Below are 12,557 nucleotides of genomic sequence, written 5' to 3'. Positions count from 1 at the left end.
GCAAGTTTATTTATGGAAGACCATTGAAAACAGGTTGGGAGGTGGAGAGATGTAAGTATGTGATTGAGGCTTAGAATACTAGAAAATGGGAGAGTCATGGAGCACAGAGAAGGGAAAACATTGACAGACAGCACTGAAGGTCTACTTTGGGCCAAATGCCAGGGATTTTCAGTCACCAATCTGCAGAAATGATGATCTGCATTGAATACCAAACAATCTGGAGTCTGTATATACCACAAGATTTGGGATCCAGAATCTAATAACCAAAAACATCAGATTCTTCTCCATTTACATTCATGCTGCAAGTAATTTTCCTAATTATTAGGTCCCATTTTACTTTTTTCTGTCTCTCCTTCACAATACTGTTAACCTGGATGGTTTCCCCAGCATAAATGTGATATGAGAAGCTGCACGAGAAGATCCCCTCACAGTTCCTCGAGACTTGAACTGCAGAACACCATTACATAATATTCACTTTAGGATGATTTCTAATTTCATTTTATGGATTGTGAGATGGAACCCAAATATATATTTTATTAATGTGTGACTTTTCTGGACATTTAATGCAATTGAATCCTTTATACATAGAAAGAGAATCACTTAAAAAGTAGATAAGGAAAATACTATAGTAAGCATGTTCCAGAAAATGAAACCTGAAGCCACATTCAAACATCTGGCAGTGATTCATAATCGAATATCATTTTCTCTCTAGTTATGATAGTTTACATCAGCCTCAATCTCCAAACTGAAAGTAGCTGAGTAATAATGCTGCCACCATCTCTTTATTCCACCTCCATATGTGCAGAATAAAAGGTTTAACTATAATTCACTGTGGTAGCATTACACGGGGAATTTCAATGAAGGTATTGAAAGAAAATAATTGCACGTGTAGCCTTAGGCTAGAAGGGAAATATCTCTTTTTTACGATGTGCTTCTAATGGATATGTGTGAGAAGAAACCTGAAGGAGGGGATCATTATCTTATATGATGGCATCAATATCTGTTGGGAACAGTATAAATTTGTGAAACAAGGAGGAGATTTGAATTTCCCATGTTGAAAAATATTAAATACAAACTAAAGTTTTAGGAAAACGATTGAAATTCACCAAAGAAAGACTATATAAATAGAGATAATATATTTCAGGTACTTTTTGACCCTAACAGACTCATATCTGGCAAAACTATGATGAATTTGACATGGTCCTTTGCAATGCACACCTGGCAGTTCTTGTTATCTAAGAATAGCACTTTGGACACACTGTATTATGCTATTACCAGTTACATTGTAACCGGTGCACAAATCAAAATAGCAACTGATAAAAATGTAGGTGCTTAATAATAAAAGTACAGGGCTCCTTTCAAATATCAGACTTTTGTGACTCTGCTCCTAAAACTTTACAGTACAAAACCTAAGGACCTGATTGCTTTGAAATCTATTTTCCCAAACCTACCCCAAAGAAATCTGATTCACTAGATCCCATACAGCCTGCGTGAATCTGCATATTTAGTGAATATCCATGGTGATTCTGGTGCAGATATTATAAGAATCACATTTCAAAAAGATTTAAGAAGAAAGGGGCACCATCAACTGATTAATTTTAATTCATAAGATTTTTGCTCTGTTAGGCTAGACCCTTGACTATTTCAATATTTTCATTGACAGTGTGAAAGGGGCAACTGGAAAAAAAAAGGTTACATTAGACAAGAGTCATATGTTAATCTCATTTTGGCGGTCATACTGCTATTCTCAAATTTTCATTTCAGAGCCAAAGCATAAGTCCAAGCTCCAGGAAAAGTTATTCTGCGGGAAGAATCGTGTTTGGCTTTACGAACCCTGTTCTGCCATGTCTGTCCACTAGCATGGTGCAGGAAGAGAGGAGAGAACCTGGTCTTCTAGGAACGCTGAAGACACATGCTCAGCCTGTTTTCCTCTCCACCCCTCATTCTCCGTCACCACCCAACCTGCTCCCAGCACCACAAGCCACTCCCAACCCTATCTTTAGCAGTACCCTAGACATTTTTACCATCCTTCCTCACCAAAAAGTGTGTGCTTTGTCATTGTCATTGTCATTGGTGACAATGTCCTGTAGTCTGATTGAATAAACCAATTCCTTATAACACCAATATGATGTGTCACAATGGTTTCAATGTGTGTGTCCTTTAGTATAGTATTTACTCTAGCTCAAACAAATGTCTAATGATGAGAACTTCAGGCCCCTCCAGAGTGCTGCAGGAGGCATTTGAACTCAAGGAACATTTGGATTCCCTTGAAAGTGTACCAGCATGGGGTCAATCATACCAACCAACTTCCTCCTGAAATGCCCTCTGTAATCTTGTCCATGTCCTCAGGCTTGTTTCTCCCCTCAAAGTCCAGTCAGTACCCAGGAGTTATATTCACATACTTCCCTTCCCCAAAGTCTCCTAGGCTTCACTACCCTAAATAAAGGCATCTTTATTTAAACAATGGTCTTTACTCCTCATTCAAGAAAATAAGGAACACAGAAGCTTGGAAAACCTACAGGATATAAACCAAGGGATAAGGAAGTGTGCTGTTGAACATGCTGGGTACAGAAGTTGATTTGGAAGACACAGGACAGCCTAAAAGAAGCCCTATCTTTCTTCTCTTTCCTAGTCTCATGAAGCCAGAAATTTCTCAAAAACCAAGAAATTAAGAAAAGCAACTCTGGCAAGAAATAAAATAAAATTCTAGTTTTATTTTTATTTATTTCATTATTGAAGCATTTTTTAAAAAATGGATCAACTGTTTTTGTCAAGTAGGAATTGTTACAGGACCTACTAACTAGCCAATTTTGAGTGTGAAAAAATAAAAGGCTCTAAATTGACATTTAAAAGACAGAAACGTTTCATAAACTTACTCTAGAGAATAGTTTTTATTACTTAAGATACAAAGGAGATGAGTTTGACTAACATGAACTTCCTATTGCTGAATCAAAAGAAAGTGAGTAAGGTTTTTAAATAATAAGAACTCTGAAATACATTGTTTCAGAGAATTTAACCATTTTGTAGTAACCCAGCCTTCTTACCTTCTAAAAAACAAAGTAAAACAAAAACAAAAACCAAAAGTAGAAAGTTAGCAACAGGGCTCTGCTCTGTAGCTATCTTTATAAATGGCAAAATTAAGCATGTCTATGTCACTATATTTGTTAAAACAATATAAGAGCTAAAAGAAAACTATCTAATTCAGTACTATCTTTGCTAACCAGACAACCAATCATTAGGAACTGTCACCAAAATATAACATGTCTTGCTTCAGAATGGCCAGTGGTGCATTATTAACCCATTCCTAACAACTTTATCTTTTTCATGGCTTAACCTCTTCTGAGTATCCAGGTATAGCTAGTCATGTCTATGCTAACCTACTGTGTCTAGTAGCAGAATGTTTTAACCTAAGCATTCACAATCATTTATCATGTTTGTAATGCAAAAATATGACATATAGATGTGATAAAATTCTAACAAGTCTATTTTTCAGGCATAAAAATGGACAATTTTTGAATGTTTAGGAAATTCATAATTCCCTGCTATGGAATGAGTTGTGTGCCTACAGGATTCATATGTTGAAACCCTAACCTCCAGTGAGACTATATTTGGAGCTAGAACTGACAAAGTGATAAACAGCAATGAATGAGGCCAAATGGGTGATCCCATAGGATTAGTGTCCTTTTAGGACAGAGAATTCATTCTTTCTCAGAAAGAATGAAAACAGACAGAAAACACAGAAAGAAAACACCTACCAAAAAGCCAGGAATAGACTGCTTCACCAGAAATTAAATTGGCCAGCACTTTGATTGTGTGCTTCTAACCTCAGAACTGTGAGAAATAAGTTTCTGTTGTTTAAACAATTTCATCTATGGCATTTTGTTATCGCAGCCCAAAGAGACTAAGACAGATTTTGGCATTAAGAAGTGGAATGCCACTATATAACAAATATTTTTAAATGTGGAAGCAGCCTTGGAACTGAATAACTGGTGAAGGTTGCAAGAGATTTGAGATGCATGCTAAAAAAAACCTGTGTTGCTGTTAAGAGACTGATGGTAGAAATATGGATGTTAAAGGCGATTCTGATGAGGACTCGGAAACAAAAGAGGAAGAGAAAGTCTCCATCTTTCAGAGAAAAAATAATCATAAGTAGAGTGTTGATAGGAATATAGCCATGAGAAACCATGCAGGGGAGGTCTCAGACAGACAGAAAGGAAGAACATATTATTGGAAACTGGAGGAAAGGCAATCTTTGTTATAAAATGTCAGAGAATTTGGCTAACTGTGTACTAGTGTTTTGCGGAAGGTGGAAATTGCAAGTGATGAAATGTAGATATTTAACTGAGGATATTTCTAAGGAAAGCATAGAAGGAGTGGTTTGGTTCCTTTTGACTCTTACAGCAAAACATGAACAGAGAGAAAGAAATTGAAAAGGAATTATTAAACAAAAAGGAACATGATTTTGAAGATTTGGAAAATTCTCAGCCAATCCATGTTGCATAGAATGGGAACCTTGCTCTGAAGAGAATTGAGATCGAGCAACCATTTGGTAAGATTAGAGTGGGTGAGAACCAGGAAGTCAACCAAACACCTCCTCGCAAGCCAGGATGAATACTATCAGCAGCAGCACTACCAGTTTAAACTGAGGAGGACAGAGATAGATCAAAATGAAGGAGGATGGATGGTCAGACTTCTTCAGTCATACAGGACTGGACCATAAAGGTAATATGCTGTGAATGTGTCCTATTCTTCGAGCAAAGGGGAGATGACACCAAGTCAACTCAGAGATTATCAAATCTGCCCCATCAGTTTCAGAGAAAGGGGATATCACCTCAGATTCAATAGGCAAGACAGTTTCCAACCAAAGCTTTGCAGTGGGACCATCCTGCAGAGCCATGGAGGTGGAACCACCCAGTGAAACCTTGGATGCGGGACTATTATACCCGTGGGTCCAAAAGATAGGGTAAAATTCAATCAAAGAAGATTATTTTCAAGGCTTAAGAGTTGACAAATCTGACATAATTTTCTATGTACATATATGAATACACCACAGTGAATCTATCATGCAAGGAATTAATTTAAAAAACAGCAACTATGGGTAAATGGCAGAAAGATCAATAGAGGGAAGAAAGCAGGGGGTGAGGGGATAGAAGGGGAAGGATAAATATGGGAGTCTGAATTAGAATATGATATATTCCATGCTTACATGATTATGTCAAAATGGATTTGGTGGTTATGTATAACTAAAAAGTACCAATTGTAAAAAGTGAAAACTCATTACATTTTTCTTTTAGAACATTAAAAAAAAAAAAAAAAAAAGATTCAATGGATCTAATGGAATCTTCCCCTCTAGGTTTTAGACTTCACTGGGACCCCTCACTCCTTTCTTTTCTGGTTTACACTTTTGGAATGGGCATACTTTTCCTTTGCCTGTCCTACCATTGCATTTTGGAGGTATGTTGCTTGTCTGGTTTCATAGGTTCACAGGTGAAGAGAAATTTTGCCTAGGAATGAATCATACCTCTCTTCTCACCCATAGATGACTTAGATGAGCTGTAGATGAGATTTTGGATGTTAGACTTCAGAGTTGATGTTGGACCAAGTTAAGACCTTTTGGAATCTTGGAACGTGATGAACGTATTTTTGCATGTGATAAGGACATGAATTTTGGGATGGTCAGAGACAGAATGCAATGAACTGAATCATATGCCCCACTCAATGTGACTGGATTTGGAGGTAGAATCTGCAAGAAGATAATTGTTAAATGAGATCATAAGGTTCATAGAAGACTAGTGTCCTTATAAGAAGAGATACCAAAGTTCTCTCTCATCCCATGTGAGGACAGAGTAAGAGAGTGCCAACTACCAGCCACAAAGAAAACCCTTGCCAGAGACTGAATTGGTCAGCACCTTCATCTTGGACTTCCCATCCTCCAAAACTCTGAGAATACTTTTCCACATATTTAAACCAACTACACTGTGGTATTTTCTGTAGGCAGCCTGAGCTAAAATTCTACCGTTAGTAACCTTCCTGCCACCCTATCTAGGGATGCAACTCACCCTTTGCCATATTTTCTTTAATTTATTCATCTTCTTCATGCATATTATCATCTAACTTGCAATAAATGTATTTAAATTTATCCTGATTATTTTCTGTCTTTCTTGGTTACAACATAATCTCCATGAGGGCAGAAAATTTTTTCTGTTTTATTCACTGCTGTGTCTCTTAACACCTGAATACAGTCTTACCTTGTTGTCTTTGTAGCAACAATCTTTAACATGCTAAGGAATATTGAACTTGTCATAGGAACTCAGAAAAGACAGACAAAAGAATATAATGAACCCAGAAGAGAACAAACAAAAAATAAAAATTTACACATTAACTAAAATTAGAAGAAAAATGATGCAAACCTGGTGAAAGAGGATTATATAAATGTAGTCTTGTAGCAAAATGTATCTTTATCAGCAGTCTAAAACTCAGTTCTTTTTCATTTCATAAGAACAAATTACTAGGAAAAAGCAGTACTTCCAGGAATTTGCAACACATATTACTCTGCGTCAGTCCAAGAAAGTAATATGTATTATTTGCTTTGCAGGAGAATAAATACTGTGAAATAATGGACACAAATCCATTTAAGCATAATAGTTATCATATTTCAATTTATTTCCATATAAATTGGTTGTTACATGCTGAGTTAGTACAAAGAATTATAAAAAAGATAATTAAATGCATTGGAAAATATGAAAAATAAGTGCAGCATATTAGCTTACATGATTTTTAACTAAAAATCTTTGGATTATGAAAGCACCACTTAACTCCCTATTTGAAATCTGGTGACAAATTCACTGCCAAAAAGCATGTCCTATATTGAATTAGATCATCATTTCACAGAATACAGAATGTGCATTTCTAAGGCATATCTATGTTCAACAACATACCAACATATTTTGGTACCACTAAATGTCAAACATTGTTCATATGGAGTATTAACAGATTAATGTTTTCATTAAAAAAGAAAGATCTCTTTTCTCATTACATTATGCATTTATAGAATAGAGATCTGTCAAATAAATTACTGCAAAGTAGTTTAAGCTAAACCTTATAACACTTGAATTATATAATTGGGGGCAAATAACCTTTAAAGTGAAAGACAAATGGAAAAATTTAAGGGCATTTAATTTGCATAAATGTAATGTTAACAGTCTTTTTCTGGTTACATATTTTATACTTAATTTATATATGTCACTGTAGTAGGTCCTTAACACTTTTATAGGTCAGTTTTAATTTTTTCCAATTTTATTGTACCATAATAAGTAATATGGAAGTAGTTTATCATATATAAAAATAAGATGATCCCATAAAAGTAATTCAGTGTAATTCTAGAAACATTCTACCATTGGGACCATATTATAGTCCTTGTGTTGTCAGTTCCTGCTTTTAAATAGACATTTATGTTTCAGAATTCTCATGTGTCTAAAACTCATGTTCAGCTCTCAGACTCTCGGACCTTAATTTAAGGGACTTTCTCCAGGTTAACAGCCATTGGGGACTTGGTATGAGGGAGAAATCATAGAGCAAAGGGACTTTATGCAGTTCATCGTCTCGTCTTCCTATTCTTTGAATTTGATACCCAAGATACTGACTTTAAAGTTTTATCCATTAAACTTCTACCATAAACATTGAAATGCATTCAAATGCAATTGTTCAGACAATACTGTGTCAGCATTAACAATAAGATGGAACAACTATCCATCCATTAGCATAATGATTTTAATGTCATCCATGGTCCATAATCTCTAACAAATTAGAAAATGCTTCCAGTGCATGAATTCAATTATAGGCCAAAGTTGCATAGCAAAATATCAATTTATATGTAGTAAAATGTATTTTCTTTTCTTGACTTTGCTTGACTCATGTTTATCTGCCAGTGACCAATGGATTAGAAATGGTGAATATTACTACCATCCACCATGGGAATTATTTAATTGGCTAAAGCAGAGTAAAATTCCTTTCAATAAAGAATTTTTACCTCCAATTACTGTCTCCACCTTTCTCTGGAACAATGTTTGATGGGAATGTGAGTTAACCTTGTTTATTTCAACTAAAACTAGTAACAAAGGACTTGAGTGTCTTTGGGGGACCAAGACTATTCTTTGTAGATCATTCAATAAAAATTAAAATGGCTTGGACACAAATGAGAATTAAAACATTTATTGTTCTTCTTTCATTTTATTATGCTACTCTACCTAAGAGTTATGTTAAAACTAGGGGTCATATGAACATTGTTAGAGATCATTACAACCCATCTATTGACAGGAGCTAGAATTTACTCTTATAGAAGCCCATGAAAGTACCTACATGACCAGTCTTTTCATTTTATTTCAACCTGCTTCTCAAATTTGTTGTAAAGTATTTGGCTTTTTCTTACACTGGTAGTTTCTAGAATAGTTAAAACACCATTAAGACTAAAGCATGATTGCATATCTATGCCTATTTTTGAAACTGAGATTTCTTCCTACATAAATCAGTTAGATTAAAATGTGAAATTGTGTGCTTGCATGCAATTGAAAATATATGTACAAGCATGAAAACATTAATTTATACAGTTTAGTCTGGCAATCAGTATTTGCCAGTTACCTGGTTGGTTTGGTGGGTTTATAGATAAGCACATCCAAGTTCTTCTCTAACAAAAGAAGAAAAACATATTATGGAACCCCTATCCATCTACCTATCTATTTTGATATGGATCGATAAACATATTTTATTGACTGTTTCTTTGAAATAAGTCAGAACTACAACAGTTAATCTTACACTGGAAGAGTACAAGGCAATCCTACTGGTGGAATTTTCTCATCTAAACATCGTACTTGTGAAAAAAATTATGATGCTTCCACATTCCCTCACTCCAATAAAACTAAAGCAGAAAACAGAGCCTCTTGTGGGGTGGAAATATGGAATTTGGAGCATTCGTTGTGACGATCTTAAGCATTTCCAAAACTCAAGGCGAAACAGACTAATGTCAAGATTTTGATTTTATTTGGATGCCAGTTTTCTTCCAAATATGAAGACATTCTTGAATACTACAGAGGCAAATGCATTGAAGGATATAGAGATCAATTACTTCAATTTGTCATTTGCTTGTCAATTGTTTCCGAGTACTTTATTTCTGTGCATTTCATATCTTATTGTATAGAGTAATATTTACTCCTACTGATGTTTAAATGGCTTTTGTGGGTACAGGTTCAGGAAAATGACATATTTGCCAAGCTCTTTTTGTGTATTAGTTACAAATGATCTGAACTTGTAAATGACTTGTAAGGATTCCAAGTTTCTCAGTTTTAAAGATTACCTTACAGCAAAATAGAAGTAAAACCACACAAAATACTGTGATATAAGTAAATAAAATCATGTTTACCCTTCATACACTAAAGTTAAATGCAGAGTGATTTTTTACATAAAATAACTAAGTGCATTTCCTTAGTAACAAAGATTAGGAGAAAAAAAAAAACTTTTAGCAAATCTTGACCAATGTTACACAGTTACAAAGTCACATCAACTTATTAGAGTGGAGGTCACATGCAGGATCAATACAATATAAAAAAAAAGTGTGCAAAATGCTAGTGCATGGCTTCTTCAGGGAAGTTGCTAGAGACAAAATCTGACTGCAATGAATGGGGCTCAGACTTCACTGTGGTCACCAAGTTTGCTGAAGTTCTGAAACAGAAGAGGAAAAAGTAAACACACACTGCTTATTCAACTCTTAAATCAGTACCTTGTAAAAGAGCAGTAGAAACAGAAGCCAGCTACCTGGACACACTAAGAAAATGGACATTCTATGAGGAAGGCGAGTATGGAGTTTACAGCTCCAGACCCAAGGTCCGACTGCTGACTCTGAAACCAGCTCTTCCGCTTACAAATGGCATAATGTCCTTGGCCCTCAGTTTCCCCATTTTGAAAAATGTTAAACAAAAGTATCTACCTCTAAAGTTGTAACAAGCTTAATTAATGTAGTTGAAGCCTTTAGAATATTCCTGAAAGATGGCAAGCACTCAATACAGTGTTATATATATAACAAGGATAACAATAAATATTATTATTATTTTGTAAATACATACTGTTCTGACTGAATATAATAAGGATGATCTGGTAGGAACCAAATAGTGTTCTAGGGAGGAGGGAAGGCAAATGATTCAAAAGTCACAGAAAAATTGCAGGAAATCATAGTTCTGAGAACAGTTATAAAACGAAACCACAAAGTCCAATATTGGAAGGTAACTTTCATACTTCAGATCATGGGAGCACTAGACACTGCAAATAATATTACCAAAGATGGCCATCAGAATAAGCTTGGAGGAGGATATCAGAGCAGAAAGATCTGGAAAGCTATATTTAGAGTTTGTACATTTGTGAGAGGTAGATTCAAACTTCAGGGACAGTGGATATCAAAAGAAGCATTAAAGCAAGCAGTTTGCAATTGATAGGTAAGGTCAAATCCTCTAAGTAGTGACATTATTGTAAGATGCAAATTATTAAATAATCATTCATAACTGACCCCAAAAGATGAATGGAAACATTACTTTACTTGTAGCAGATACCCAGAGATGGAGATTGGAGTGATTTTAATAGATTTGAGATGTTGGTGGGGTAAAAAACTAATACAAAAAATGAAAGTCTTTTATTTTATATTCTATTTTTTAAAACTCTTGCAAGCTCATGTTATCAACTTACCTTATTTGAATAGATGTTACTTATTGCAGCAGATACTGATTCAAAAAAAACTGGTTTCTCTGAGTCTAAGTTTCCATAGTACTTCATGGCTTTTATCAAGGAAGCTACAAGAAAGAAAGGAAATACCAAGATATATGAAGCAATAGATGGATCATGATCAATATTAGCCAAGGACACCCTCCTACCTGTGCAATTGGCTAACAATACATCCACATTCTGATCTTTGCAGTCCATGTAAACCTGGAAGAATTAAAATAGTATATCTATAATTAATTCAGAATAGCTAGCAAGAAGGAATAAAACAGGAATCAAGAGTTTCTTGTTCAAAAAAATCTGAAGTCAACCACCAGAGGGAGACATTGCTATACAGTCAGTCAAACTGGCAAGCATCTAAAAGACTAGTAGATTGAGGCATCTACCTTTGCTACAATTAATTCTGGCTGCTAATATTTTCCACTTGATTGAATAAAAATCAAAACATAACCTTTCCTTTTCTGTAAGAATAATATAAAACTGTTCTCAACAACTTTTACTAGAAGTCAAGAACCCACTTGTGAAAGTGATGAAGATTGATGACCTGCGGCATACTTTAATATTTTGCAATAATTAAGCATATTCATGTACTGGATAAATTCCACCCATGGGTGGCAAATTGACAATATCACTGTGATCCAACACAATTTTGATTTTTCCACTTCCTTTTTTATTTTTTATTTTTTGGCATAGGGGATTGAACTACTACTTAGCTACAGCTCCAGTTCTTTTTGATTTATTTATTTATTTATTTATTTATTTATTTATTTATTTATTTATTTATACCAGGGATTGAACTCAGGGGCACTCAACCACTGAGCCACATCCCCAGCCCTATTTTGTATTTTTTTTCAAGTTAGAAACAGGGTCTCACTGAGTTCGATTTTGCTGAGACTGGCTTTGAACTCTTCATCCTCCGGCCTTAGCTTCCCAAGTTGCTGGGTTTACAGATGTACACCACTGTGCCTGGCCTTTTTCTAAATTTTGAGACAGAGTCTCACTAAGGTTTTTAGGCCTTATTTGCTGAAGTTGGCCTGGAACTTTCAATCTTCTGCTTCAGCCTTCCCAGTCTCTGAGATTATAGACCCAGTCCACTGCACCCAATTGGACTACCATTTTTAAAGGTCTATCAACATGAGAGATCCTTACTAATTTTCTTGGCATCCTTTTTTTTTTTTTTTATCTTGCCTCTTAAGTTCCAGAAAATCTCAAGAAGAAACAATTTGTGAAAAGCTCTGATCTTAAAATTCATCCAGAACAAAATCAACAATGAAATGTAATGAAAGTAAATCTAGACATCTTAGTTTGAGGAGAATGGATTTAGTTATATAATAGTTATATATCTTACATGAAAAGTGTAAAAAGCTACATTTGCAATTCATCCTAATGGTATATGTGATACATCCCAAATTTCTCTAATATTCTTTCAACAGTAAGCAATTTTCTCTGTGCAAGAATAACTGTGAAATAACGTTTGTATTACTTTGGGTAAAAATGAATAAACAAAAAATAAAATAAAATATGGACTGAGACTTTGACATTGAGTAAATGGCTCCTGCTTGAATTAAAATAATTAATTCAAGGTGACCTCTCAGTATTTGACTTTTTCTTCAGCTCAATGGAGCACAAACACATTGCTATGGGTGGTTTGCTGATGCTGATAAACATAATCTCCAGTTCACTGACCTCTCCAGTGTCCCAAGTAAAAGAATAAATAGAAGTCACCCCACTTTCTTCAACCTACAACTCCCATGGAAATATTCCTTATGCTAGAGTAATGGAAAAAAGAATCCAGA

The 12,557-nt window shown here is 35.0% G+C and overlaps 1 protein-coding gene across 1 annotated transcript in view; it reads right to left on the bottom strand.

The window, feature by feature from the left end:
- Positions 1–6,641: 6,641 nt before the first annotated feature.
- The window catches only part of SLC26A7 (solute carrier family 26 member 7), a gene marked incomplete at its 5' end in the record, with an annotated part of 123,169 nt that continues 117,253 nt past the window's right edge, over positions 6,642–12,557 (bottom strand). Inside the window, 3 exon segments of the mRNA XM_079133940.1 lie at positions 6,642–9,714; positions 10,729–10,832; positions 10,914–10,968. Of these exon segments, the coding sequence (XP_078990066.1) occupies positions 9,679–9,714; positions 10,729–10,832; positions 10,914–10,968 (195 nt within the window). The 3' untranslated portion in view covers positions 6,642–9,678.

This window comes from Sciurus vulgaris (assembly GCF_902686455.1).
Source record: "Sciurus vulgaris genome assembly, chromosome: 1".
NCBI lineage: Eukaryota > Metazoa > Chordata > Mammalia > Rodentia > Sciuridae > Sciurus > Sciurus vulgaris.
The sequence above is the reverse complement of the archived record's forward strand: the minus strand, read 5'-3'. Positions and strand labels throughout refer to the sequence as shown.